General features: G+C 41.3%; 1 protein-coding gene across 3 annotated transcripts in view; it reads left to right on the top strand.

The window, feature by feature from the left end:
- Positions 1-24,332, top strand: part of ABLIM1 (actin binding LIM protein 1) — a 182,419-nt gene that overhangs the window by 21,318 nt on the left and 136,769 nt on the right. The window contains exon 1 of one of the 3 annotated variants that reach the window (XM_021399858.1): positions 2,982-3,075. The exons of 1 other annotated variant lie outside the window; for it this stretch is intronic. In XM_021399858.1, the coding sequence (XP_021255533.1) occupies positions 2,997-3,075 (79 nt within the window). In that variant the 5' untranslated portion in view covers positions 2,982-2,996. Of the gene's footprint in view, positions 1-2,981; positions 3,076-22,233; positions 22,262-24,332 lie in introns of those variants that run through there. One more of the 3 variants, XM_021399860.1, reaches the window with a different exon arrangement.

Here is a 24,332-nt window from a genome sequence, read left to right on the forward strand (position 1 = left end):
GCGGAGGGCTGAGGCGGCGAGGCCGCGCCCCCTGGCGGCGGGAGGCGGGAGCGGCCGCCGAGCCGGCTCGGGCTGCGCTGCGACGCTGCCCTTGTAGTCAGTACCGCGCTCACCTGTAATTGCCCCATCTTCTCCAGCTGCTCTCGTCATTCTCGTTGCAGCACTGGAGAAAACGCGACCACGTATCTACACGTATCTTCGCCTAAAAATCGTCATCCAGAGAGGTGTTGGGGCACAGCCTGGTTTTGATAAACTTTAACCAAAAAGATTGTGTGTTTTTATCAGAAAGCCAGGTCGAGAATTGTTTGGATCACTGTTTTGTTTCTTATCCAGAGCTGTGTTATTTGTTCATGCGTTCTGTTAAATCAGAGGTATATAGTATTATTAACTTTTTTTTTTAGCCAGATGTGGACTTGCAAAGCTAAGTAGCTGCAGCCCTGTGGCTGTATTTCCACAGAAGTTAATCACCTCACTTTCATGCTGTTCTGGTGTGTAATCAGCTTACCCCTTGGGGCCAGCGAATGCTTTCACGACACTTTGTTTGTAGCTGCCTATTAGGTTGCCATTAGCCATCCCAGAACTCCTGAGACAAAGTTTGGCTTTCCTAGCTTCAAAATGGTTTTAATGAGGGAAAGGTGAAACAATTCAAAGCCACTGTCGCGCATTCCTGTGACCAAAGGAACTTGCTGCTTGTAATTTGGCTTTTGGAATCTTTTGTAGTTGCGTCCGCAGTGGCCCGTAAGTGGCCCAGTCCTGGAGCAGGTGAGCTTTGGTCTTTTGTTTTGGCTTCAGATATCACAGAGGTGTAATTACACTGTGTGGCCTCCCGGAGTGCCTTCATCCTTCCCGATGATGACTGTGGAATTACAGGCTTCACCTGTAAAAGAAACAAGCAAGTCCCTTTTTCCATCAAGAGTTTGCTTTTATTTCACAGTGGAGTAGGTACGAGAAATTTAAGGCTCTGAATCTTTGCACAGAGCCTTACAAGTTCAGTCTGGTCTCAGTTTAGAGAATCAACATCTGAGATGTTTTTTTCCAGACTCATGCTCCTCACTGATTCCCCCAACTCCTTTAATCACTTTCCATTTCCCTCGGCAGCAGGATCAGTGTCCAGTCATTCTCTACAGCATCTCTCTTTCTTCCTAATTAACACTGAGGTGCCAGAAGTGTGTAGTCTTCCTGTCCTTAGCTCTTCCTCTCAGCTGTGAAATTGCACATGCTTCCAAAGGAAAGAGTGAAGAAATGGCAGTGAATCTAAAATGAAACACTAACATACTCTTCTGTCCCCACTAACCACCTTCAAGACGATTGTCCAGATGTGTGTGAGGGACCTCTGCTTTCTCACTCTCATACGCTCTTTGTTAACGGTGTCCATCGTGCTGCACTGCAATATTTTCATGTTTCCTCTTTTTGAGGAGGGTGTAGATCTTGGTAAGTGTAGTACAAATATTACACTAGTAGTAGGTGAAAAAGTGTTTTTTTTTTTTTAGCACAGTGTATTATTTTTGCTTGGGCTTTGTGAATCTCTGGCGTTGGGAATGAAAATTAAACAGTTGCTTTTATTCTCATGCCAGGCTCTTTTCTGTAGGTCTAAGACAGGAGGCAGCGGGCGCAAACTGGAACGCAGGAGGTTCCACCTAAACATCAAGAAGCACTTCTTTGCTGTCCAGGTGACTGAGCAGTGCCACTAGTTGCCCAGAGAGGTAGTGGAGTACTCCTCCTTGGAGATCTTCAGATTGGCATCTGGACGTGGTGGTGGGCAGCCTTCTTTAGGTGTCTGTGCTTGAGCAGAGGATTTGTTGAAGGTGGCCTTCTGAGATCCCTTCCAACTTAACCAGTTTGTGATTCTTGAATGCTACCTTGCATGGCCAGTACTGTGAGTGGGCATGCCTGCATCGCCTGACTGTGTATACCACAGTTATTCATTATTCCTTTGTTCCTCTTCATTCTCTGGACAACTCTGTCCTTTACCCCTTGAGTTGAGCTTTCATGTGCAGAGATAGATTGAGATACCAGATAATGTCATGCTGAAGTAAAAAGATGGGGCACCTACATCAAGGCACCTTCATCTCTGTTGCTGTAGTGTTGTTTTTTTTTTCCTTGTTATTTCCTCTTTCCTTTCACTATTCTTTGGAGTAATAAAAGCATTTGGTCTCCCAGCAGATAAGTCCTCAGAATTTTAATTAATGATGTAAACCAGTCGCAGGTTTTATGTGGCTCTGTGTGCATCCTGTTTTTAATCCCTGTGGCAGAGAATAGTGTGAAAGAGATTTTAACAATCACTTACGGTGTAAGCTGGTGGCCTGCTGGGATCCTTTCTGCCTCTACATTCTCAGTTCCATGTTATGATAGAGAAATAGGCTGTATGTTTTTGGATCCCTCAGTTTGGCCAGACACTCTGGCATGAGCAGTATCCCTTCTCTCTGTCTTGCAGCCATTTAGCAGTAACTTGTTCTTTCGTTCCTCTCAGCAGTGCAGCCTGGAAATCTCCAAGTGATCTATTTTCCTGCCTGCATGCAGTTGCAGTGGCAGTAAGGAAGCAGGTCCCTCCTTGTTTTGGGCAGGGAAACTTAAACTGCAAGATGGTTTCACAGCAATACGTTACATAATACTGCGCAAAGCGAAAAGTAATTAATGTGGAGGTGGAGAAGATACCCTTACGTCTCAGCGCAAAGCCGGCTTGTCTTTCCGACAAAGATAGTTACCTCCTACCTCTTCATTTCCGTGAGAGATTCTCTCCGAATCCCAAAGATGAGAGAAAATAATTGAGAAATTGTTTTTAATCCTTTGCAGAATCTGGCAATACAAGCAGAAGGTTGATACAACATCATTTTGACTGCTTAATATTTGAAAACAGTGAACAAATACATGGGGAAAAAAACCCAGCAACACAGGGCCACCTCCCCAGATCTGCAGAATTCTGTGTTTTTCATCATACCAACCAGATTCTCATTTTGTGCTGCACCAGTGAGATGCTGAAGTAACCTTGTGAGATAATGAGTTTTCCCAGGACATCTGAAGTCACAGCGTCACAGTGTTTGAAACTTAGGAGGCCATTGGACTGTCTAGCTCAAGGTACTGTAGAGTTACCACTGTTATTGCAGAGTATGACAGGATGAAACTCCACTGGAGATGTTCCCCGCCCAAGAAATGATAGGACTGCTCAGTTTGCTCTGTTATGCCCTTTCTTAAATGGCTTTTTCAAGTTATTTGTGAGTGCATGATAAGGAGAGATAGTTTAGCCAGACTCTTCCTAACTGACGCTCATCTGACTTTGACAATGTACAATCATGGATAAAAATATTCTGTGCTTGGTTACATCCTAAAAATACTCTTCACAATTCTTAGCAGCTGTTACTAGAAATAGTTTACTATTGCCTGGGAGGTACAGCAGAAGCCCAAAAAATAAAGACTAGGTATATTTTTTTCTTCTCAGATATTCAACATGACTTAAATATCTCTGTTCAGAGTAAAGTCTTCCAAGCATTTGCTTTTCTTAGACTGCTTACAGGGAGTGGAGGAAGCAATTGGATTATTATCTTAGGCTTCCTTTCTTTACCCTCTTTCTGTGATAAAATTATAAATGGTATAGAAACGATAAATAAAGACTGTGTATTTTCTCTTAACAAATATATCCAGGCAGTCAATGATATACAAATAATTGGAAACCTGTTTTGGGGTGGGGAATGAGTGGTTAGACTTTGAAACTCATTGCAAATGGCTTTTTTTTTTTTTTTTTTTCTCAAATAAATTAATTAAATGAAGAAAGAAATTGAGCCACTGGAACTAATCTATCCAAATACCTAGCTTTACTGAAATTACAAAATTACTGGTTCTGAAATCCTGGGCAGAAGGTGAGGGATTATACGTACATCTTAAGAGCATTGTAGGACTGAAGACAGTGAGGGAAGGTGCTATAGCTGCATTTGATAATGTATTGCTTTTAGTCAAGGACTGTGCTAGCACCCAATGTTTAGATGCCTGTACTGTGACAAGCCATGCTCATGGCACCTCTCCTTCTAGGACTGCCCAAGTCTGTACTAGATTTATTTTCTGAGATAAATCCCCAGAGATGCCACTGTTCAGGCCAGTGCTTTTCTGCAGGTTGCCTTTCCATCTGGTTGCCTTCTGTAGTTTTTGTATTAGCTTTCTCAGTGGGACCCTGAAAACTATGCAACTGTCTTCATCACAAGAAATGCAATCACAGGAGTATTCTTATTTGGAGAAACACTTTTTGTGTCCTTTTAAAAATCCAGAGAATTGTCACTTGAGTATTAAGGTCAGTGCAGTATGTTTTTTTTGTCTCAAAAATCCTTTATATCCTTTGATTTTCTTGGTTTTTTTAAAGTTTGAAGTTTTGCTTTTCATGATAAGAACTTTAAAGTCCACAAAAGCTGTATATTATTATTTTAATATTACTGTTTTTAGAATATTTTTTTCTTTTGTTATTGTTCCCCCAAGACCAAATTGGTGCATGTGTTTTGCAAGTGTCAGTCTGCACACATTTTATCTTATGACACATCTTTTATACTGTGGTTTTCTTTTCACATGTGTGTGTTCTGAATGTGAGTCTGGTTCACTTGTAAGCTCAGTACAATCCTCTCAATTGTCAGCCCTCTAAACTCACTAAAACAAACTGAATTTTGTGCAAGTCTTGGGAGAAAGTGCCGTTTGTATACAGTGAGAACAGATGATGGCAAGTGTGCTAATCACCTTACCTCTGGGATGTTCTGGAGGAGTTGGCAGCATTAATCTTGTTACCACCTGCAGACTGCGCTGACCTTCTGCCTGTGGAAAAGATGCTTCTGTTTGCAGAACATAGAGGTGAGGGTGACACGCGTGGCATTCTTTGCATCGTGATCCAAGTGCTTGACTCGTGTTGCTGTGTGCTGTAAAACTGCTGCTGTGCAGCACTCTGTGGGCAGTTGCATTTGCCCAGTGATGCCTGTTTGTGCAGGAGCTCTGAGGGTGGTGGCACTGCATGGAAACAGGATGCACAGTAGCTGAGTATATGAACTGAAGGCTTGTTTGCCTCCTGGCACTTACAGACAGCCTGAAATGCATGTTGGCAGTTGATGAATTCCTCAGTCCCTTCCTATATCTCTCGTATTTTTCAGAGCAGAGGAGTAGGTACGTTCCAATTATGCAAAACTTTTAACATGTATCTGCTAGGTTTGCAGGCCTTCCTTATATACTTGAAAAAGGGGTTGGGGGAAGGCTAGAAGGATAGGTGTTTTCCTGTGTTAGCATTGCTTCTAATTCCAGAACTAATTGGGAAAGCATGGAAGACAACGTTTACTTTAAAGGGAAAACTAATGGAACCAATCATGTTTTTCATTCTTTCTTTCAAACTTACCTTAACCTTAAAGTTTTCTCTTTAAAATATTCTGGGACTTTTTGTATATGGAAAGAAAATACGCTGTAGAAAATGAATTGCCTTGGACTTCGTGTTGTGTGCTGCCTGCACAGCAGGTACTTCAGTAAAAATCGGCATCTCTCGTTGCCTTCATTCAGTCAGTAGCGTTTAAGAGTTTTGAGTGTAGGGATTCTAAACTTCCGCATGCCACCAAGTAAAAATCAACTGTGAGCGTGGGAAAAGAAAATACCAACTGTGTTTCAGTGAGTTACGTATTTTTCTGAAAGACAAATCTTGATGAAATTATGTTGTGTGAAACTTTTCTGTTCCTTTCAGCTGCTGACGTGGGATGCAAACTACGTACCACTAAGTAGTTTATGACTTAGCATAAGGTAGTTGGCATCCTGTTTCAAACAACTGATGTTGCTAATACTAGAGCTGAGGTGAGCAGACTTGGAAACATAGACTTACCTTTGATTCTGGAAGTAGCTTTTATGAATCTAAGGGGCTTAGAATTACAGACCAGTCAGGCACTTAAATTTTTCATAATCTTTTATTAATTTTCAGTTAATTGAAAGGGGAAGAATTTTGTTTGTTTGTTTGGGACTGTTTCTGATGCAGTTATTTCTGTGCTCTTCTCAATGTTATTTCTGTATTCTCTTCATTCCTCTTCCCCTAACGCTCTGCAGTGTTCTGGTTGGTTACCTATTTATATTTCTACTCTAATATGGCCTATATAAATTAATAAGTAATGTTAGATTGATTGCCATACCTTTCTAGTCCAGAGAAAGCTGCTTTCAGTGGCAGAGAATGTCAAAAAGATGACTTCACTACTAGGAAAATATTTGCAAGATTTGGGGCATTGTTCAGATGATTAGGTGAATTTGTAATGCCCTCCAGGATTCATTTTTACTGAAGAAGTTTGGATGTTACATTTGCTATTTGTATCGATTTTCACTGCACTTTGTTTCTAACTTGGTGACAGAGCTGAAGCTTTTTGGGAGCTGGAACCATGGAAGACATACGTCCCTACAAGTAGCTGCCATATCAAACTGGATTTCTGAATAATTGTTACCTAAAGTATGTCAGATCATCAGTACTGTGTTTTCTGTTCCTATTTTAAAATGTACTGCGATTCTGGTTTTTTTCAATCCTTTGTGTTTCATTTTGCATTCAAACGAGAGCGAGAAGATTACCTTCTTTAGTTCTGCAGCTGCATGCAAGTGAAAAGCATTTTGTTTAGCAGTTATAAAAAGGGATTTGAAGAAAGGCAGCCTGTACAGTAGCTGCCTAGTTAGGTGGCAGGTGAAAGATTTACTAAGGAGCAGTATTGTATTTATGTTTTTAATTATTATTATTTTTTTAATTAGAAGACCCTTGCATCACTTATGTTCTATGTTTTTTTGTTTCTGAGTAATCAAATTCATAAATGGAAGAGGTGTAAACTTTTCTGGTCCCTTTCAGTGTGAACTCTTTAGGTGTAGGAAACTTATGGCAGAAAATACTTTCTCTTTTAGAGACAGTAAATCCCCTCAGTAGATTTTTTTATTTTTTTTTTTTTACTGTAACTGAATATTATTTTCCATTTTGTAGGTTCAAATGCCTGGGATTTGTGAAAACTGTGAATTTAGTTAATTGTCTTTCTGTTTTGAAAGCTGTACTGACTGCCATATAAGAATCGAGCAGAAAGAGCAGGCAGCAACACTAATACATGGTTACATTTTGAGAAGCCACAGAAGAAGCCAGGGTAAAACCTTAGCATTCATATCAGAAAAACAATGCACTAAATAGGTTAAGAGATGAGGTCGGCTAAGGAACTGGAAAGCAGAAGGACTTAGGAATATTCCCCTGCCTCTTGGCTGTCTGATTAAATTAGGCGGATATTGCTTGTGTGTCTTTGTGTCTGTAGTGCCCAATGTTATTTTATCATGTCTAGAAAATTCACCTGATGGGTGAAGATGTGTAGGTTTAATGCCAGATTTACGAGACTTTTCTTTCTGACGTTAGAATTCCCTTGCTGTTGCCCTACGGAGTTCCCAGCATGCCTGCAACAGGGAGGAGGATTAGGTGGCTGTCAGCATCACTTTCCTTCATTTCAGAGCAGCTGACTTGTCATTGGGAATGACTCTGTCTTCTCCGTCTTATTTTAAAAATTTAAATAATTGGTGGCTTTTAATTAAAAGAAATGAAATTTGCTTTAATCCATCGCTAGTGAAGCAGAGAGCTGCTATCAAGGGTCTGTATAATAATAGAGCATGGGGCTGAGAAAATATGTATGAGCCTCCGTATTTTCTCTGAGGCTTCTGAGGTATTTTGCAGGATTTAGATTTTAATATTGAAAGCTGCTTTGAACAAATTTGGGTGCCATGTTTGCTGGATACTGCAGTGACAGGACTATGTGAATTTATTAAGGCAGTAGAGAAGAAAGAAGCGTTTTACAAATGAAAAGCTGGGATACTGAAGAGTTTAAGTGAATGTGTGCAAATAGTATTTCTGTCCTTAAATGTGGGTTGTTGGTTTTTTTTGCCTTTAATTTTGAAATGGAGTGTACACAGGTCTCTTTGCTATATTTTTTAGGAATATCTACTAATCTGGGGCTTCAGTTTTTGGGCATCTACTTTTAGGCTACTTAGAATTTGATTTTTGAAGGGTGGCATGCAGACTAGATTCGATTAGACAAACCAAGAAATTCTGCATGAAGAATTTTCCTGCAAATTTTGTTTTCCGTTTCTCTTGGTGTTCCTGTCTTGTATTGCCTGTTTCAGACAGTATTAGGGATGACCCCAGAATTATGGTTACGGTGTTATGTTCGGCATGCTCTCACAAGTATCTTAAGATGGAACTGTACTTGTGGACCAGATTGCTTACCAGCTTTGTTTGAAGACTTGAGGTGGAACAAAGAGTTACATCACTTATATTTTCCTTATGCAGATATACCTGGCAGTTTCCCTTTTTGACCACGAAGGTCGAAAGTACGTGTGAGTAAAGTTTGAATTTGAAACTGATAATGTCAGCAATGCATAGAATAGCTTTTAGAATGTGAAACTTACTAGCAGGTTACTGATGCAACACAGGAAATAAAATAGCGTTTGCTCTTGAGGCCTCATCATGACAAGTAGTTTCCCCAGGCTTGCTTCTTTCCTTCCTTGTTTAGTATTTTCAAGAACAGAAAGTTACCGTAAAGTACTCGAGTACCAAAGCCAGTCAGTCTGGAAGCAGTACTTCTAACAAGTGTCGGTCTGCCCATTGACAAGAGTGGAAATACAGTAGGATAATAACCAGGCATGTGATTGAGGAAGGAAGACATAAAATTCACAGCACTATGCAGAATACGTTACTTTGGGCTTTTTGCTTTGAACTCTCACCTAGAAGTTGCTCTGAGTAAGGAAAGTGATGAATGCTTGGCTCATCAATGCTATGAACATTAGGTATTTTGGGGGTAAATTCGCTTTCAAAATTTAAAAGATGCATCTCTTCTGTTCTCATGGTTCTCGTCACCACAGTGCTGCTTATGCAGGTTTGCAATGTCAAGCAGTGGCAGGCTTGACTCGTTCTCGAGTGAGATTGGGCAGAGGAGGCAGAGGATGGCTGCCTGCGCTTCTGCGGGGCTGCGGCCCTCTGCCTGCGTCAGGGCTGAGTGGTGCTGCAGGGAGCTCACTGGGATGGTGCTGTTTGATACCTATGAAATCTGATTGCCTTGAAATTCCTGAAACCTTATCAGCATGAAAAAAAAAAAAAAAAATTAATCCCAGATCAAATTCTACTGAGGTGGTTATTAATTCTACTGAGGCAGCTCTTACATTTCCCTAATCCATGTATAACTGCTTGCCATATTTTTAATTGCATCATTGAATAGCTCTCTTTAAAGATACGAGAGGTTCAGGTTACTCAATTACGGTCCTTCTCACATCATGTGTCAGTGTGTTAAGAAACTGTTGCAGTCCATGTAGGAGACAACTTCTAGTCTTAAGCGTTATAGTTTGATTGTACATTTAAGGCCCACTCCAGTTAGTTTCCTGGGGATTTTTTACTACCATTTTGTCATTAAAGTCATCCCTCAGAAGGCCATCTTCCTTGAGTATGTTTTCATTATGGCAAGTATTTGAATGCACGCAGATAGAATTTTCAGCAAAGTGAAAGGTTTCTCTTACCTATTGCTGTTTCTCTTACCTCTTTTTATCGCTATATTTCCTCCCTGGTCTATCTTCAGGTGCATTTGATCTTCAATGGAATAGCGATAGGGCTATCTACATGTTTCTGAGAGTAAAGATTTGACCACTTTCCGTTCTATGCAGACTGTAGCTGGATGGTGAAACAAAGACCATCGAGCGGTTGCATAGCAAAGAGAAAAACTTGTTCGTAGTTACAAGTAATTCTTTCAATCATAGCAGGAAGTTCTCAGGCTTCAGACAATCTGCTGTGCTCTTGGGGTGTAGATTTACCCTGAAGCTGTACTCTCCTGCCGCCGTGCTTGGCATCAGTTTGCAAATCTTATTCTCTGAATGAGAAACTCCTACCACTTACTGCAGTGGGAGTTTTACGTGTCAGGGCTCTATGTCAGCCAACTTCATAGTCCAGTGAAGGTTGTAAAGTTCTTTGAGTTCTTTGGGACAAACGGTGCTACGTGTGATTTAGAATGCAGCACGGGTGCCTGACATACATTCAGCAATGCAGCATCAAGTTAGGTTTGTTCCTACTTCATCTTCTGTGTGAGGGTTACGAAAGATCTTGCAGAAAATCTACGAATGAAAGAAGCCAATGAAAAGCCAAAGCCAAATCCCACTCTGCAGGATTTCAATGTTTTTGTTAGCCTCAGTGTTGGACCTAACACAAGTAAAACCAACTCCTGTTTTCTAGTACACATTCACTTTAATCTGTGAGAGAGAAGTGATATGATTCCTCAGAAGGTTTCCAACAAAGGTGAGTCTTAAGCTCATACACCTTGGGTGCCTCTACAGTTACCCTTTCCTTCATGCTTGCTTCCATTTCACTCTTGCTGCCTTTCCCCTCAGAGCTATGTGCTGATAATACAGACACACAACAATGCATAGTGAAGTAATGCTAGAAACAGAATCTCAGCTTCTCATGCTGAAATACACGTACACTCAGGCATGCATGCGTACTTGCAAACCCATAGCAATTTAAATAGATGGCAACATAAGGACAAATTCTTCTATGTTTATACCATTACAAGTTTTCCTGACGAGACAGCTCAGTGCCTGGAGTCCCAAGGTTTACATGCATCTCAATTTCAAAGTAACTGATGAAGCCTTCAGTTAATATGTAAACACTGTGCAAGTTTTCTCTAGGAAGTCAGTATCACACTAATTTGGTCAGTGGAATGCTACTCAACTTCTTCAGAGCTCACTGCTTCACAGATGCAGAAGGCATAAATACAAATGAACTGCTGCCCTGTGTCTGCTTGGCACATACGAGAAAGCTACTCTCTCAATTAGCTATAGGCAAAAAGGTTGACTGACTAATGCTGTTCTTTTAGTAATGCTGTGTGAGAGTAGAAGGTGACTTAAAAATCGTGGTCCTAGGGAAGATGTGGTATTTGAGAAAGAAGCAAATACTGTTGCAGCGTTTTGTGGAAAATATTGGGAAAATGCTTTGGCAAGCAAAGTGAATTTCTTCTCAGCTTGTTTTGCCTCCCCTCTGTCTGCTTGACTTCCTTGCATTGTCAGCTGGTGCAAGGGTGTTGGTTGTAGGAAATGGGTCATAGAACTTTTAACGAAAGTTTAGTGGGAAATGACAAGAGCAGTAAATCTGTCAAAACAGGTTATTCTTGTCCCCTGATGAGGCAGCAGGCAACCCTGGTCATAAGGAAAAGTCTGTTCGATGACTACTGCCTGATCCTTGAGCCTACCTCCAGCTCTGAAGAGGACTTCTGTAAAATGCAGGTTGCTTTGGTTCATTTGTGTTGAGCTCCTTTTGTAGTCTCTGTATATGGTCTGCACTTGAGGAGAAGCTGAGGGCTGTCAAGTGCAGCTCAAATCACAGCTGGCATCATCCACAGCGTTTGGCTGTGACGCCTTTGGAGTGAAGCCTGACAGATGCATCATTTGCTGTTCTGCCTTCTTTGATGTGATGGCACAGCACCCTGGCACTGCTGACACCATCTGTTGATTGTCCCTCACTGACCTCCAGCCATAACCTAACATTTGTGGAGACTGAGGGTTGGGGAAAGGCCGCACCTAACTATTGCTGGGGTTGCTGTTCCAGAGTACACGGGGCTATTTCAGCCAGCTATTGATGGGAAATATTAACTTTTTTCAGCTTTTCTGTAATGCTGTAACTGCACATGGTACTGAGCTGTCCCACCTGTATCAAGACAATGAAATTGGATATCAGTTGGAGTGTGGATATGACAGCTTCTTCCATTGCTTGTTGTTCCCATAGCTGGCCTGAGACCTTTCTGAGGAGTTAGGAGGGTCCAGAAACTTGGGTGGATGTTCGAGGTGAAGAGCACCTTACGTTACATATGTCGCAGTACCATCAGTAAGAAGATATTGCAGGAGTGTTTGTTTCTGTTTGCTCACCAGCCTCTGATGGAGAGGCACAGGAACAATTAATCCAAATTAAATAAGGAAGTGAATTCAGAGTTGAAGGGGCTCTGATAGATCTTAATTTATTCTTGTAATGAGCTAACTGAAACTGATTAAGGTCACTCTTCGTTATGAACAAGAGCGCCCACAAAAGGCTTTAAAGTTGTTTATATAATCCATTTCGAAAGTTAATTTGAATTAATTTTCTGAAATGTCTGCCGGCAGAAAACCCATTATAGTCTCTGTTTGAAGACTGCAAGCACTCAAAAATAGATCTGCCTGTGCCATAACAGGTAATTATTATGTAGCGACACTGCAGCATCCCAGTGGGACGCAGGCAGTGCTGTATTACACCACAGTGCCACGTCCCCAGTGCCCGAGCCTCTCTGAGCAAAACCGTTGCCTCAAGCCTGCAGCAGGATCCAAGGAGTCCTGTTAAATCTGATAAGTTTTAGCTACCTCCTCCTCTCAGTGCAGTAATTTACATTTGCTTTAGCCTGGCTCAGATGTGTGGCACTTTCACCCACAGCTGAGAGAGCGAGTCCTTAGACAGTTTTTCCAGCTCTTAAGCCAGAATTATTCAGTGGTTCAGCTGCTGGGTGAGGCTAATGCCAGGTTCCCCAAGGAACGGTTGCACCACCTTGGCCAATGAGCTCCAGTTGTCTGGCTCCATGCCTTGAAGGCTTCCAATGCTGCTAGGTCCTGCCAGTTAGCCCAGCCTGTAACATTCTGTAGCTGCTGCTGTTCTTATTGGTGACTCAGCCAAGCTTGTTTTGAAAAAGCAACATTCCCCCTTTCGAATTCAGAATGGTTGTGAAAAAGGAGGAAAGGCTGAGCGCATGGGAACTGCTCTGAGCTGATTGTGATGTTCCTTCTCTGAGTTACAGCTGGAGTGTCACGCTGGTGCTGTGCCACCCTGCCATGCAGAAAAATTGAGAGGTTTCTGGCAGACTCTTTCCTCCATTGCTCAGAGTAGCATGTTTGTTGGGACTTCTCTTCACATTCAGCTCCTGTCTTATGTGACTGTTATTAAAGGACTGTGCTCCATGGGCACCAATACGCAGCCCAGGAGACTGCTGCTCAGAAAAGGCCCCCACTTTTATGGGGTAATTCTAAGGATATGCAGTGGTGTTGTTTTTTTTTTCTTTTTCAGTCATCTGTCTGCTCAGATGCCAAGTGTTGTTGCCTTCCTGAGAGTCACAGTCCCTGCTGCTGAACTGGCTGTTTCCACCACAGCGCTTCTGTGGCATATGACAGCAGTGAGACACAGTGTGATGAGATGATGCGCCTGGATCACAGACAAAGGGCTGATCCCCACTGCGATAGGCACTACCAAGTCCTAAAATACTCGGATACCTTAAAGCCTTGCTTCTGAAGCACTAGCTACACTGGGCCAAAGACATGCGGAGAGTTATGTGTGGAAATTGTCCAGGAGCTGAAAGCAGTGCAGACTGTGGCTGTCCGCTAATTAAGTTGTTTTTGTTCCTGCAGTACCAGGATGTGTGCTGGCAGACTGTCAGCAGCTGCTGCGTGCCAGCAGTGGTCCGGGCTGCTTACTGCCTCTCTGCTGCCTAGCGTTCTCCCAGAGCTTGTGTAGGTGATTCTCGTGCTATTCTGAGGACAGCCAAACCTTATCTCACATGTTTCAAGGGTGGGGGCGTTGGTTCTCAGTTCTAGAATAGATGCTGTCATCTCTGAACGTAGGGCTGTTTTTCATAGTCCTCTGGTGGAGCAACCAAGGGCATAACCTGACTGTCACTTGGACTGGCAACAACATAAGCTTGTTTGTCCAGCCTTGCTTCTGAGTCTGTGAGTATTTGCTTGCAGAGACCTTACTGCTCCAGTGTGATGCAGGAAAACAAGTTTAAGTGGGAATTCATTTAAGGAAAGATCTTGGAACCGTCTTTGTCAAAAGAAGTTTTTCCTTAAAAAGAAATTTGTTTTTCCTGAACAGCAAACAAAAGTTGTCACTGCGTGCAGGTCTGGAACATGTATTTCAACAACATTTAAATAAGCATTTGTATTACTTAGTGCTGTCACAGACCAGTTTGTCACCTCTCCGAGACACTGGAGCCATTTAAAATATTTGGAAGGTATTTCCAGCTCATCTGCTGTCAGATTGCCTTGTGATAGCTTTACTCACAGCGTGCACTTGAACTTATGAGAAGAATTCCTTTAGATTTTGGTGTGCGTATTTTTTGTTGGAAAAGAGTAAAGTTGAGTAGGCGCCTTCTAGAGAAGCCAGGATTTTTCATCTGATTTCTCCACATTGTACTAGCAGTTTTTTATTTTTAAAACTGTCTCCACAGGGCAGAAAAGCTCTTAAGTTTTTTCTCTGTTTTTTTAATGTGGTTTTACCCAGTAATACTACTGGCACAGAGGAGCAGTGTTTTTCACTTCTGACAGTGTGAGTAATATGCATATCAGGATATAGGTGCCACTAATTATTCCAAGGATTTGTTTTTTTCCTTTTTTTTTTCTTGTGGTTATAATTGATGAACAATAAGAACGACTGTGATGGTCCAGAACGTTTGTTTAGTTTGGAAGCTGCTTTGTACACTCAGATTTGCTGAAGCTGACTTTTGGAAAATGAGACTGTCATTTTAGAGATCTTGGAGTGGCTGCTTTGCAAATTAATTGATGGTAATAATGCAGGGTATGTGTAGGTCTGCTGAGACAAATGACTAGGAGGTCGGATTCAGCTCAACCAGAGATTTTGGAAGGCAGCTGGTAGAAGAGTACTGGTACTCCGGTACCTCTCAAAATAGGATATAAGTGGCATGGAGATAGGAAGAACTAAATCTAAAATCTTTTGACAAAAAATTGATCTTTCTTGAATGTGAAGTCTGAGAATCAATGTGGCATTTAAGGGTTTTCAAATTCGATGGGAAACATCATGCTTTGATATTATTTTAGATTGATGGGAAAGGAAAGATCACTGTAGATTTAGTCCAGAGATCACCGGTAGAATTTTATTGGTGTTGCAAGAGAACAGTCCAAAATGAGTCTTGAAGTAAACAATGAAATTAAGCCTAGCAGTGAGCTAGAGTTTAAGATTCCAAATAGAAATCAATCTGTAGCTGAAAATAGTTCTGAGCTGGAAAAATTAGTGACACTATAATAAAGCTATCTGGAAACTGAGCTTCCAGGAATCTGTGTAGAGGTGTGTACGTGAAGTGGACAAATGGTGAAAGAGAGTGGAACAAGGGATTTGTGTTTCCAGTGTAGGTGTCTATATGAGTTGTCCAGTTTGTTTTTGAACTGCCTTCTTTGGCAATGCAGTTGACCTTGAGCTGGACTTCTGATTCCTTTTGGTGTACGTAAGCAGCCTGTTAAAAGGCCAAACCGTTGGTTGGCTCTTTTTTTTTAAGCTCTTAATTTGTCATGGAACAAATGTGAAAGCTATGATAGAAAGTAGCAGAATTAGTGTGTGGGTGTCATATGTGCATAAACTGCTAAGTGTTCAGTCAAATGCCAGATAAATCTCATTGGCTTGGAATCATTTTTGTTCATAAAATTGTTCCATGAGTTCTCAGATGCTAAAAGGTGGGATTGTTTTCTGATTCATCTGGGATGGATGGCTAATTATAACAGCTCGTTCTTTAAATAGGTGAAACAGACTACACCTTAGCTGTGTTCTGTTCTTTGCGGGAGAGCAGATTAAGTGATAACAAGAGAATGAGGTGTTTAATTCTACTTTTTCTTCTGTGAATGTAACAGAAGAAAAACAGAAAAAATGGACAGAAGGTTGTTGTCGGTAATACAGGGGAAAGGAGGAATTCTCAAGTGGTGACTGAGGTGTCGATCATTTTTGTTTGGGATGCATGCATATGAACATCTTGGACTTCTAAAATGATGCAGCAGCTCTTCTTAGTGCAAACAACTGCTAAGTTGCACTCAGTTGTCATTGCCCTTGAACCTCTTCTCTCCAGGTGCTGATGTGGAGTAGGAGCACAGCTTTGGGCTTGACTGTGCTTGCTGTTCTTTGGGCCAACACGCAAGATCTGCTTTATGTATATGTAGTCAAACTGGGGGGTTATGGACTGGATGAGTGGGTTAGGAGGTTTTGGAAGAACTCACTGGACTCTCAGGCTGAAAGAGTTAGTATCTGGAAGTTTATCTAGCAGCACGTCACAAGCAGTGTACGTCAGGGTTTGGTACTGGAATTACTGCTATTCAACATCTCTGTCATTCACCTAGGTGGGGGGGCAGAATTCTCAGGTGTCCTCAGTTTGGGAGGAGCAGTCAGTATGGAGGAGGCAGAGCAGGCCTGACTTTCAGGGGGGGACTTTAGCAGTCTTGAAGGGTGGACCAGCATAGAACTTAGGATGTTCAGCAAAGACAAATGCAGTCCTACACATTTGGATGGAAAAACCAGGCAGGCTGCATAGAACTGGCTATGTTTTTCTCATTTCTAGCGGAGGAGTAGGGGTCCTGATGGTTGAGTGATAGTCAGCGCTGCGCCCTGAAGAGCTTGCTGCATGGTGGAGTAAGAGTTACAAGATTTGCAAGAGTCTAGCTGGCAGATCAAGGGAAGTGATTGCTCTGTGCTCAACACTGAGGGCTTCCTCTGGAATAGTTTCCAGTCTTACCTTCCTGCCTTGCTCCTCGCACTCTATGCAGGAGGGGTGCAGACAAATGAGCAAATTAGGCAGAGTGCTAATGAGGAATCTAGAGTGTGTGGCCTACATGATGAGTCTGAGGACTTGTTTAGGCCTGGAGAAGAAAAGATAAGAGCAAGTATAGTTGCTGGCTGAATGGATGCACTACGTGAATGAACCCCTGCTTTCTGTAATAGTTCCCTTCTCTGACTCCCCTTGGTGCACAGTGCAAGGATTGGAAGGCAGCAGTCACAAACTGCGTCAAGAGAAATCTCATCTGAACAGAATGATTTTTTTTTTTTTTCCCAGTAAGTGTATTTGAGCCCTTGGTGAGACTGCCAAGAGACTTTGTGCAATTTTCATCTTTGGAGATTTTCAGAAGCCAATGGAACAAGGCCCTAGGCAACCTGATCTGGTTTTGAAAGTAGCCCTGCCTTGGGCAGGAAGTTGAACAAGAGATCTCCAGGGGTCCCTACCAGCCTGATCTATTCTGTGATTCTCTTTTGTGACTCTGGGGTGCTGAATGCTGAGGCTTCTGCCCTTCAGCACTCCAATGCAGGCATTGTGGTCTGCAGTAGGTAGACAAAAGCTATAATTTTTCTCAGCCTGAAATCTTTTCATCCTTACATGATGTCAGATGAGAGAGTAAGAATATCAGTGAGATGCCTGTAAAAGCACTTGCCATAAGGTGGAATCTGTTCCTTCAGGATTTCAAATAATTGAAGTTTCAGGATTCACGTAACCAGTGATCTTTGTCTCCACCCTGCCGTGTATTCATTGCTCTTGCCGGCGCTGTTCCCTTTGAACTATGTTCTCCTGAGGGGGAATGACCTGGCAAGTGTGTGATGGCCAATGTGAACTTCCATATTTTTGGTCTCTTGTCCCACGTGCAAGTCCTGACCAGAATTCCACTTATTCTAGCACAAAATTTGGGTTGTAAGTAGAAAGGAATTGCACTCAGGTGAGCTCCCAGTGTGTGGTTTGTAATGCATGAGGCACTGAGTAATAGAATAGCAATATTGAACTATTGGTTAGGTATGGCAGGTAGTATTGAGCATGATTCTTGAATTCTGTCCTTTGAAACAGAGGTTATAAATAAATAGAACTACAGATTCTGTGAGGCATCCCTGATGCATTTTAAGTAACGAGAAGCAAGTGTCATTGCCCTGCTTCTAAGTAAAACTAGCAGGTATAACAGCAAGTGAATGGGAGTTAAAAGAAGAGTAACTCTCCCTCTCCTTTCACCTAGCACTGTGTATCAAGTTTAATCCTGCGTTTTCCTGAAAGTTAATTTTTTTATTACTGATTTGTTGAATAAACAGAGTGCCAATACTCCTGATGTCTATTATGCTAGCACTTTCAGTTTTCTCTGCTCACCATAACAAAATAACACGACCACCACATTATTTATTCAGATTGAATGTTGGTTGACACCCTGGTATTTTCCATGAGGCTACTGAAAGGTGTTAAGATTTTAAAAAAGCCCTCTTTCTTAGATATCTGCATTATCTTGCTTTAATCACTGTGATAAGAAAGAAAATGTTCCTGGTCTAAAGTCACATCTCCTACATAGTATTGTCAGTGGTAATAAAATTTTAATGAAAGAATTTTTAATATAATCCAATGGGCTGTGATAAAAATTGCCTTGCAGCAAAGAAGAACTATACAGTATCATTTGAATTCTTCCAGTGTTTTTCCCTATTAACTGTGCTTCATACTTACAGGATTTTAGGGCACTCCACGTGCTTTAACTGCTTCAGATTCATGCCTTCTAGCAAATCTTCGAGCCTTATTCTTCAGATACCGATGATTTCTCCATAAAAAGAGAGACAACTAATTTTTTAGTTGTACTACATTGTTCATTTGTTGTGATTTGTAATATGCCTATGGGTGTATCTGTACTTAAACAAAAAACAAACTGAAAAACTGCCTTGTGGGTTCCTGCCTGGATCGTTACAATACCTAGGCTTTGCCACTGATCTGTAGTGCACAAATTTAGATTAATTTATTCCTTTCTCTTTATGTCTTAATTTTGCCTCCTGCCCAGTGGTTATCTCACCTGTACAGATTTTAACTGTAAGTAAAGTTAGAGGAAAGTTGCTGTGTTTTTACAGATTTACGTCCAGTGATGCCTTGACCTCAGTAGGAGCCAGTAGTTATTATTGAAGTAAAAATGGCTCCACTTTTTGTTTTCTCTTGAAACAATGCTGTGGTTATTCTGGAAATGCAAAGCATGTCAACTCAATTGAATGCTCATTTGAACAAAGTCTTAATGACTGAACTTAACCATTGTTTTTTTTTTCACTGTGGGTACAGAACGGCTTAATGCAAGAGAGGCTGATGAGAGGCCTTTTTTCACATAATAATGTAAAACGTGACAAACTTGTAAGCTTGAATTTTTTTCTTGAGAAATTACTAATTAAGGTGGAAGAGATTATTGTTCATACACCAGAAAAACGTAGGGATCTGCGAATGAACTGTACTGATGACAACTTTGGGAGGTGGATTCCGTGCCAAGTAGAGATGAGCATATTGTACAGAGCAGTTGAGGGTAAATCACAGAAATAGCTTAAATTTGTGTTGTAGTAATGAAGAGATCTTTGTGCACTTGGGAAAAAAGAAGAATTTTTGCTGAACAGTAGGAGTTGACCAGTAGGGGGGAATGCTGATGCCTTGTTTGATGGCAGGATGGGGGTGGGTAGGTAAATCCCAGCATCTCTAAACAGGTATGTGTTGGCTGAGCCTCACAAAATTGATACTGAGAGAACATGTACCTGTCAGGACATGCTTCCAGAAGTATATTGGCACTATTGAAGGGAGAAGAGTTGTTTTAAGTAATGGATGAAGTTGTCAAGAGAAAAAAGTTCATAAACATCCCATTAACAGATTTTGTATAGGAGCCAGAAGAAACAGAATCATTACACTAACTAGTTTTCCTTGTAAAGCTATGCGTTTAAGTGGGAATGTAGGTTACATAAGGGATTCTGTGAGTTATAGCCTGCAATTGCTGATGCTGAACTTGATACGCTGGAAAGTGGCATCCATTTGTCAATCCTGGGATCGTATTTTGCTGCTCAGTGCCACACCCAAATTTCTTCCTAAAAAACAACAACAAAGTTCTTCATTTTAGAGTTTGCTTATTTATTCTTGTAAGGGATGTAATATCACAAAGAGACTGGTTAATTAAAGAAAATTCTGCTCTAAGGACTCACAGCAGGTCATGTAAGAAGCATGATGCTGAGGACAGGCATGCTCTCGGGATCCCGTAATCCCAACTCTTGTTCACTTCTACATCATCATGCCTCAGACTGAGGAGTTTCTGAGCTGGCAGTTGGCTGTGATGAATTGTACCATCCTTATACAGGTAAAGCCACATGTGTTAGGACTGAAGGAAAACTACTGCCTTCTGCCTGTCACTCTCTTTGCTTTCTGAGAATCCAATTTCTTATCTTGACTGCTGTTATTCATTATGAATTAATTCTTCACCCAGGCCTTTCATTTAGGTCCTGGTCGACTGCTCTGAAAGGTTGAAGGTCCTCCTTGCAAAAATCAAGGATGTAAACATTGTTCTGTCACAGACAGAGTGTAAATGTTTTTCTCTTCCCTGAGAATTTTATGGCAAGTGGATCACAGTTGCAACCAAGTTGTGTCAAAATTAGGAAGGAGGTTATTTGTTACTACTGGGGAGTAAAAGCAATCATAGCTAGCTGAGGATCTGACCAAAAGTTATTTACTGTGAAGATCTGTTGAGTGCCAGCCTCTGGTGGTAATAAAAGTCACCCCTTCAGCTAATGCGCTTTCCATTTGAAAGAAAAAACATTTGCTTAACCAACAAAAAAGCCAATAAAAATTATAGAAATCATCCATTTAATCATCATTTAATTGGTCCCCCCTTTTTTTACTTGGCAACAGAAGGCATGTGACAGTCACGGTCTGCCACATGTTTTATCTTCAAGCTTTCTGTTTGTGATCCTTTGCTCGGTGCCTAAGAGCCAAGTCAGGGGAAAGCAGTCGATATCAGTGAGTTCCCAAGCTGCATTTCAGGGTGGGAGAGCACAGAGGGAGGCTGCATGTTATTGTAGCTCTGCAAATGTTTAGCTAAAGAAAAGACAGAACTTGTTCAGTAAATCTTTAAGTAAAGTGCAGTGGGAGACTGCTGTTTTAGTCTTAGAAGCTATTAAAAGCACGATTTATCACAACTGAAATATTTGCATTTCTTGCAAGCGTACAGTGAAATCCCAATAGAACTGACTCAGCCTCCATCCTTCCTGCATGGATATGTTGGGGAACTTGCTATTTACTCCTCCTTTTTGCCTTCTAATAGTGATTTTTAACGACAAGGATGCTTGGGCTCTTTCATCAGGGCTGTTACTAGCTCAATGTGCAACCTTGGAAAGTGACATGGCATCTGTATGGGTGGAATTTTTAAAATAAGGTGCTTAAAATTAGACACCTTAATATAAACATTGTAATCTTGCAGACCTAAGGTCTTGTTGGAAAAAAAAAATGACTTCAATCTTTGTTTACCTGTAAAATTGAATGTATTGAGAGATAAACGTTCCTAAAACCAGCAGGTGATAGGGTTAAAAGAAAAAAAAAAAACCAACCAACCAAACAAAAAAACTACTTTGGAAGTGTTGCTTCCTACAGCACTGGAGTGCAAGATGGATCCCACTACTTCAGAGCATAGAGCAATGAAAAGGAGAGAGGTGTTCCAGAAGGAACTAGAAAAATTTGGAGCAGCTCGGTGCCGTGGTAGCTGATAAGCAGTGATCTGGGGGCAACCTCCAGCTAAACCACATTTTTACTGCAACATGTGAGAGATTTGAGAAGGATTGCTCATTGTTGGCCCTGGTTCCTGTGCTTTTTCTCTTCAGCACTTGCTCTTGGCTGCTAGAAGAAGTATTGCGGGTTTTATATCTTCGTTTACGCTTTGCCAAATTTGAATACCATACACATCAATTAATGTTTTTAAAACGCTGAGATCATCAAATGAAATGGATGTGTAAGAATTTCAAGTGATGTCTGAAGGGGGAGGAAGGTCTTTATCTAGCTACAAAGATCCAGTTTTCTGCCACTGGCCCAAACCCCTCTCACAATGCAGATACATCTACAGGCTGCTGCACTGGATTCTGGAGATGTCTACCTATTAGTTGTTCTGTGTTAATATAGGCCTCCTTTTAAAACCTTGTGACAGTTTACAGAATGCTCTGGGATACAGTAGGATGAAAGGTACATAAATACATGTAAAATGTTATAATTAGGATGCATTAGCAATGCACAAGGAAGGAAAGTTTGCCTGGCTGTGTTTTATGTCTATAAAGCTTGGTTACTCTGGAACACAGAATGCATGGCATAACACTTGTTCCAAGCAGTTACACTTGTAAATAATTGCTATACACAAGCACTGAGGAAGCTTTGTAAATTCATTTCTGCTGGGAGACAGAGTCACTGGCAGAGATGCAGTGACTTCACAGGATGGGGAAACATTCTGGAATAGTCACCAGAGACAGCAGTAAATGAGAAGGAGAGTAACTAGAGATCAGCAGTGCCAGGCCAGACTGGGAGGTGAGGGAAATTGTTTGCTGGTGCAACGAGGAAGAGTGAGCTTGTGATTTCCATCTGAGATCTGTTGGTTCTGTTGCTGGCCCTTATGAACCAGCTCTGGTGACAAGACTGGGTCATCTCCTGCATGTCCTGTTATATGTGGGTCTTGGAGTCAGAAGAAATAAGGAGAAAAGCTATGAAGGAGCAAGGTAGGTTGATTTCCTTATGGTAAGAGCTTATTGGTCTCCTTTAAAATCTCAGTCTTCTTTTTTTTTTTTTTTTTTTTCCTCTTTTTAAATAATTTTCTCAAGACAGAAGGTTGAATGGCTGGGATTGGGATTCCTGATGCAGAGTCAGTTCGTAAATCAAGCATAGAGTTTTGTGGTCCTGGGCAGATCACTTAAGATAAGTGAAGTGTTTTCCTCATCTGTAGTAGGGAAATAATATCTCAACAGGGATAAAATCTTCTAGGGAGCAGGCTGAGCTAATACAATCTAATGTTGTCTAGGAAGAAGTGTTTTGGAAACTTGAAGGAGAAGCAATGATGCCTTGTGTGTCTCCCACCAAACTCAACAGGAATTCGCTGCCCTGTGAATCTGTGGCTGTCTGAAATGTCTGATAACATTCTTGGTTAATGCATTTACTGGTAGTAGTAGGTAGTTTGTGATTCTGGGAGCTTCTGTTTGGATTATGTGAAGTCTGGAGGGGGGAAAAAAGGCACTAAAAGAAAGTCTAAATCACGTAAGTGTGCTCTTCAACTTAACAGCTTTCAGATTGCTGGTTTGTGTGATGGAGTCCCTGCGAACATTGTTGCCTTTCTGTTCTTCTGGCATGGCCCTTGCAGCATGGGGATTGATTATGCTTAGTCAATTTGCAGGAATTACAACAGGCCTGAGAACTATGTAGGATGGAGTAATCTAAATCCAGTGAAATTGCTGGAGAGCTAATAGTCAGCCAGTCTCTACTGAGCTTTAATAGCCAACAATACCATCTCTCTGCTCAGCATGACAGACTGCAGTAGTTCAGAATCTTGTCACTTGGTGAGATTTGCATGTTTTTTTTTTTACGAGGGCAACATACAGTGTTTGTGGCAGTAGGCTTCAGAGTTTTTGGAAGCTAGACCTCCAGCATAAGAGAACACAGTGTGTGAGAACGATCTCTTCTTACATGGTTACTAAATTACCCCTAAATTTAACATAGTTCAAAATCAACATGTAATCAAGTTGTATTACAGAGAGTATATGTATGTATGTATATAGCTATACAGAAGACTTAATAATGGCTCAAATGTAGCATCTAATGTTATAGCTACTAATAATATACAGCTAGTATGAGTACGATGACTTGCACAATATGTAGATGTATATTGAATCATTCTCAACTTCCTTCTTTCATCTCTTCACCTAAGCCGGGACAATATAGTTGTGGTTAGCTGCGTAAGTTGCAGTGGCGTAGTCCAGGAATTTGCCTCTTAATGAGGACAGAACATATTTCCCATAGACCCATGGAGCTCCTCTAGACAATTGTACCAGAGACAGGCAGACAACACAGTTGTGACTAGGAGCAGAGTAGCCATAAGTAAGTGCTAAAGGTCAATACTTTCTGTGCTTTTATGTTTTTTGTCTGTAGAAAAGACGTAATTGTATCTGCCTACCACATCAAAGCGGTAGTAATGTTAATTAAAGTGTGGAGCATCTTGATTATTAAAAAGAAAGGTGGGGGTGGCTGGAGAGAAAGCAGGATTTCTGTTGAGCTCATCATTTTCTGTCAGGCACACTGAAGTCCAAATGGAGCGTACTCCCTGTCCTGCACTATTTTTAATTTGGCAGCAAATAAAATGTATAAAGCCAGAGGAGGAGAATGGCAGACTGACGATAAAGGAGGAGAGACCAGACTCCATGTCAGTGTTAACATCTGTCTGTGCGTCTGTATGAGTGTGTGTTTTTAATACTCTGGTTGAGAGGATGACAGTTCAATGTGGAGAAAATGAAGTCAAGAGTTCAGGAAATTCAGGATTTAATGATCAAAGCAGGGAATTGAAAGTAGTTGGCTAACATTTGGATGTAGTCTTTTTTACCCAGGAAACCAGCACGTTTTGTATATTTCTGACGACTTTTCATACATGTTTATAGGAGAAAAAATTGTGGTAATTTTGCCTTTTCTTCTGTCATTTAAAGTAAAAGGGTGAAAAAATGGGTTTCTTCTTCAGCACCGTCTCTCAGCCCGTAATAATGCACAGAGTACAAGCAGCGTATTGTGGAGAGGGCTTTGGGTTGAAAG

Source organism: Numida meleagris, chromosome 5 (assembly GCF_002078875.1).
Source record: "Numida meleagris isolate 19003 breed g44 Domestic line chromosome 5, NumMel1.0, whole genome shotgun sequence".
Lineage (NCBI taxonomy): Eukaryota > Metazoa > Chordata > Aves > Galliformes > Numididae > Numida > Numida meleagris.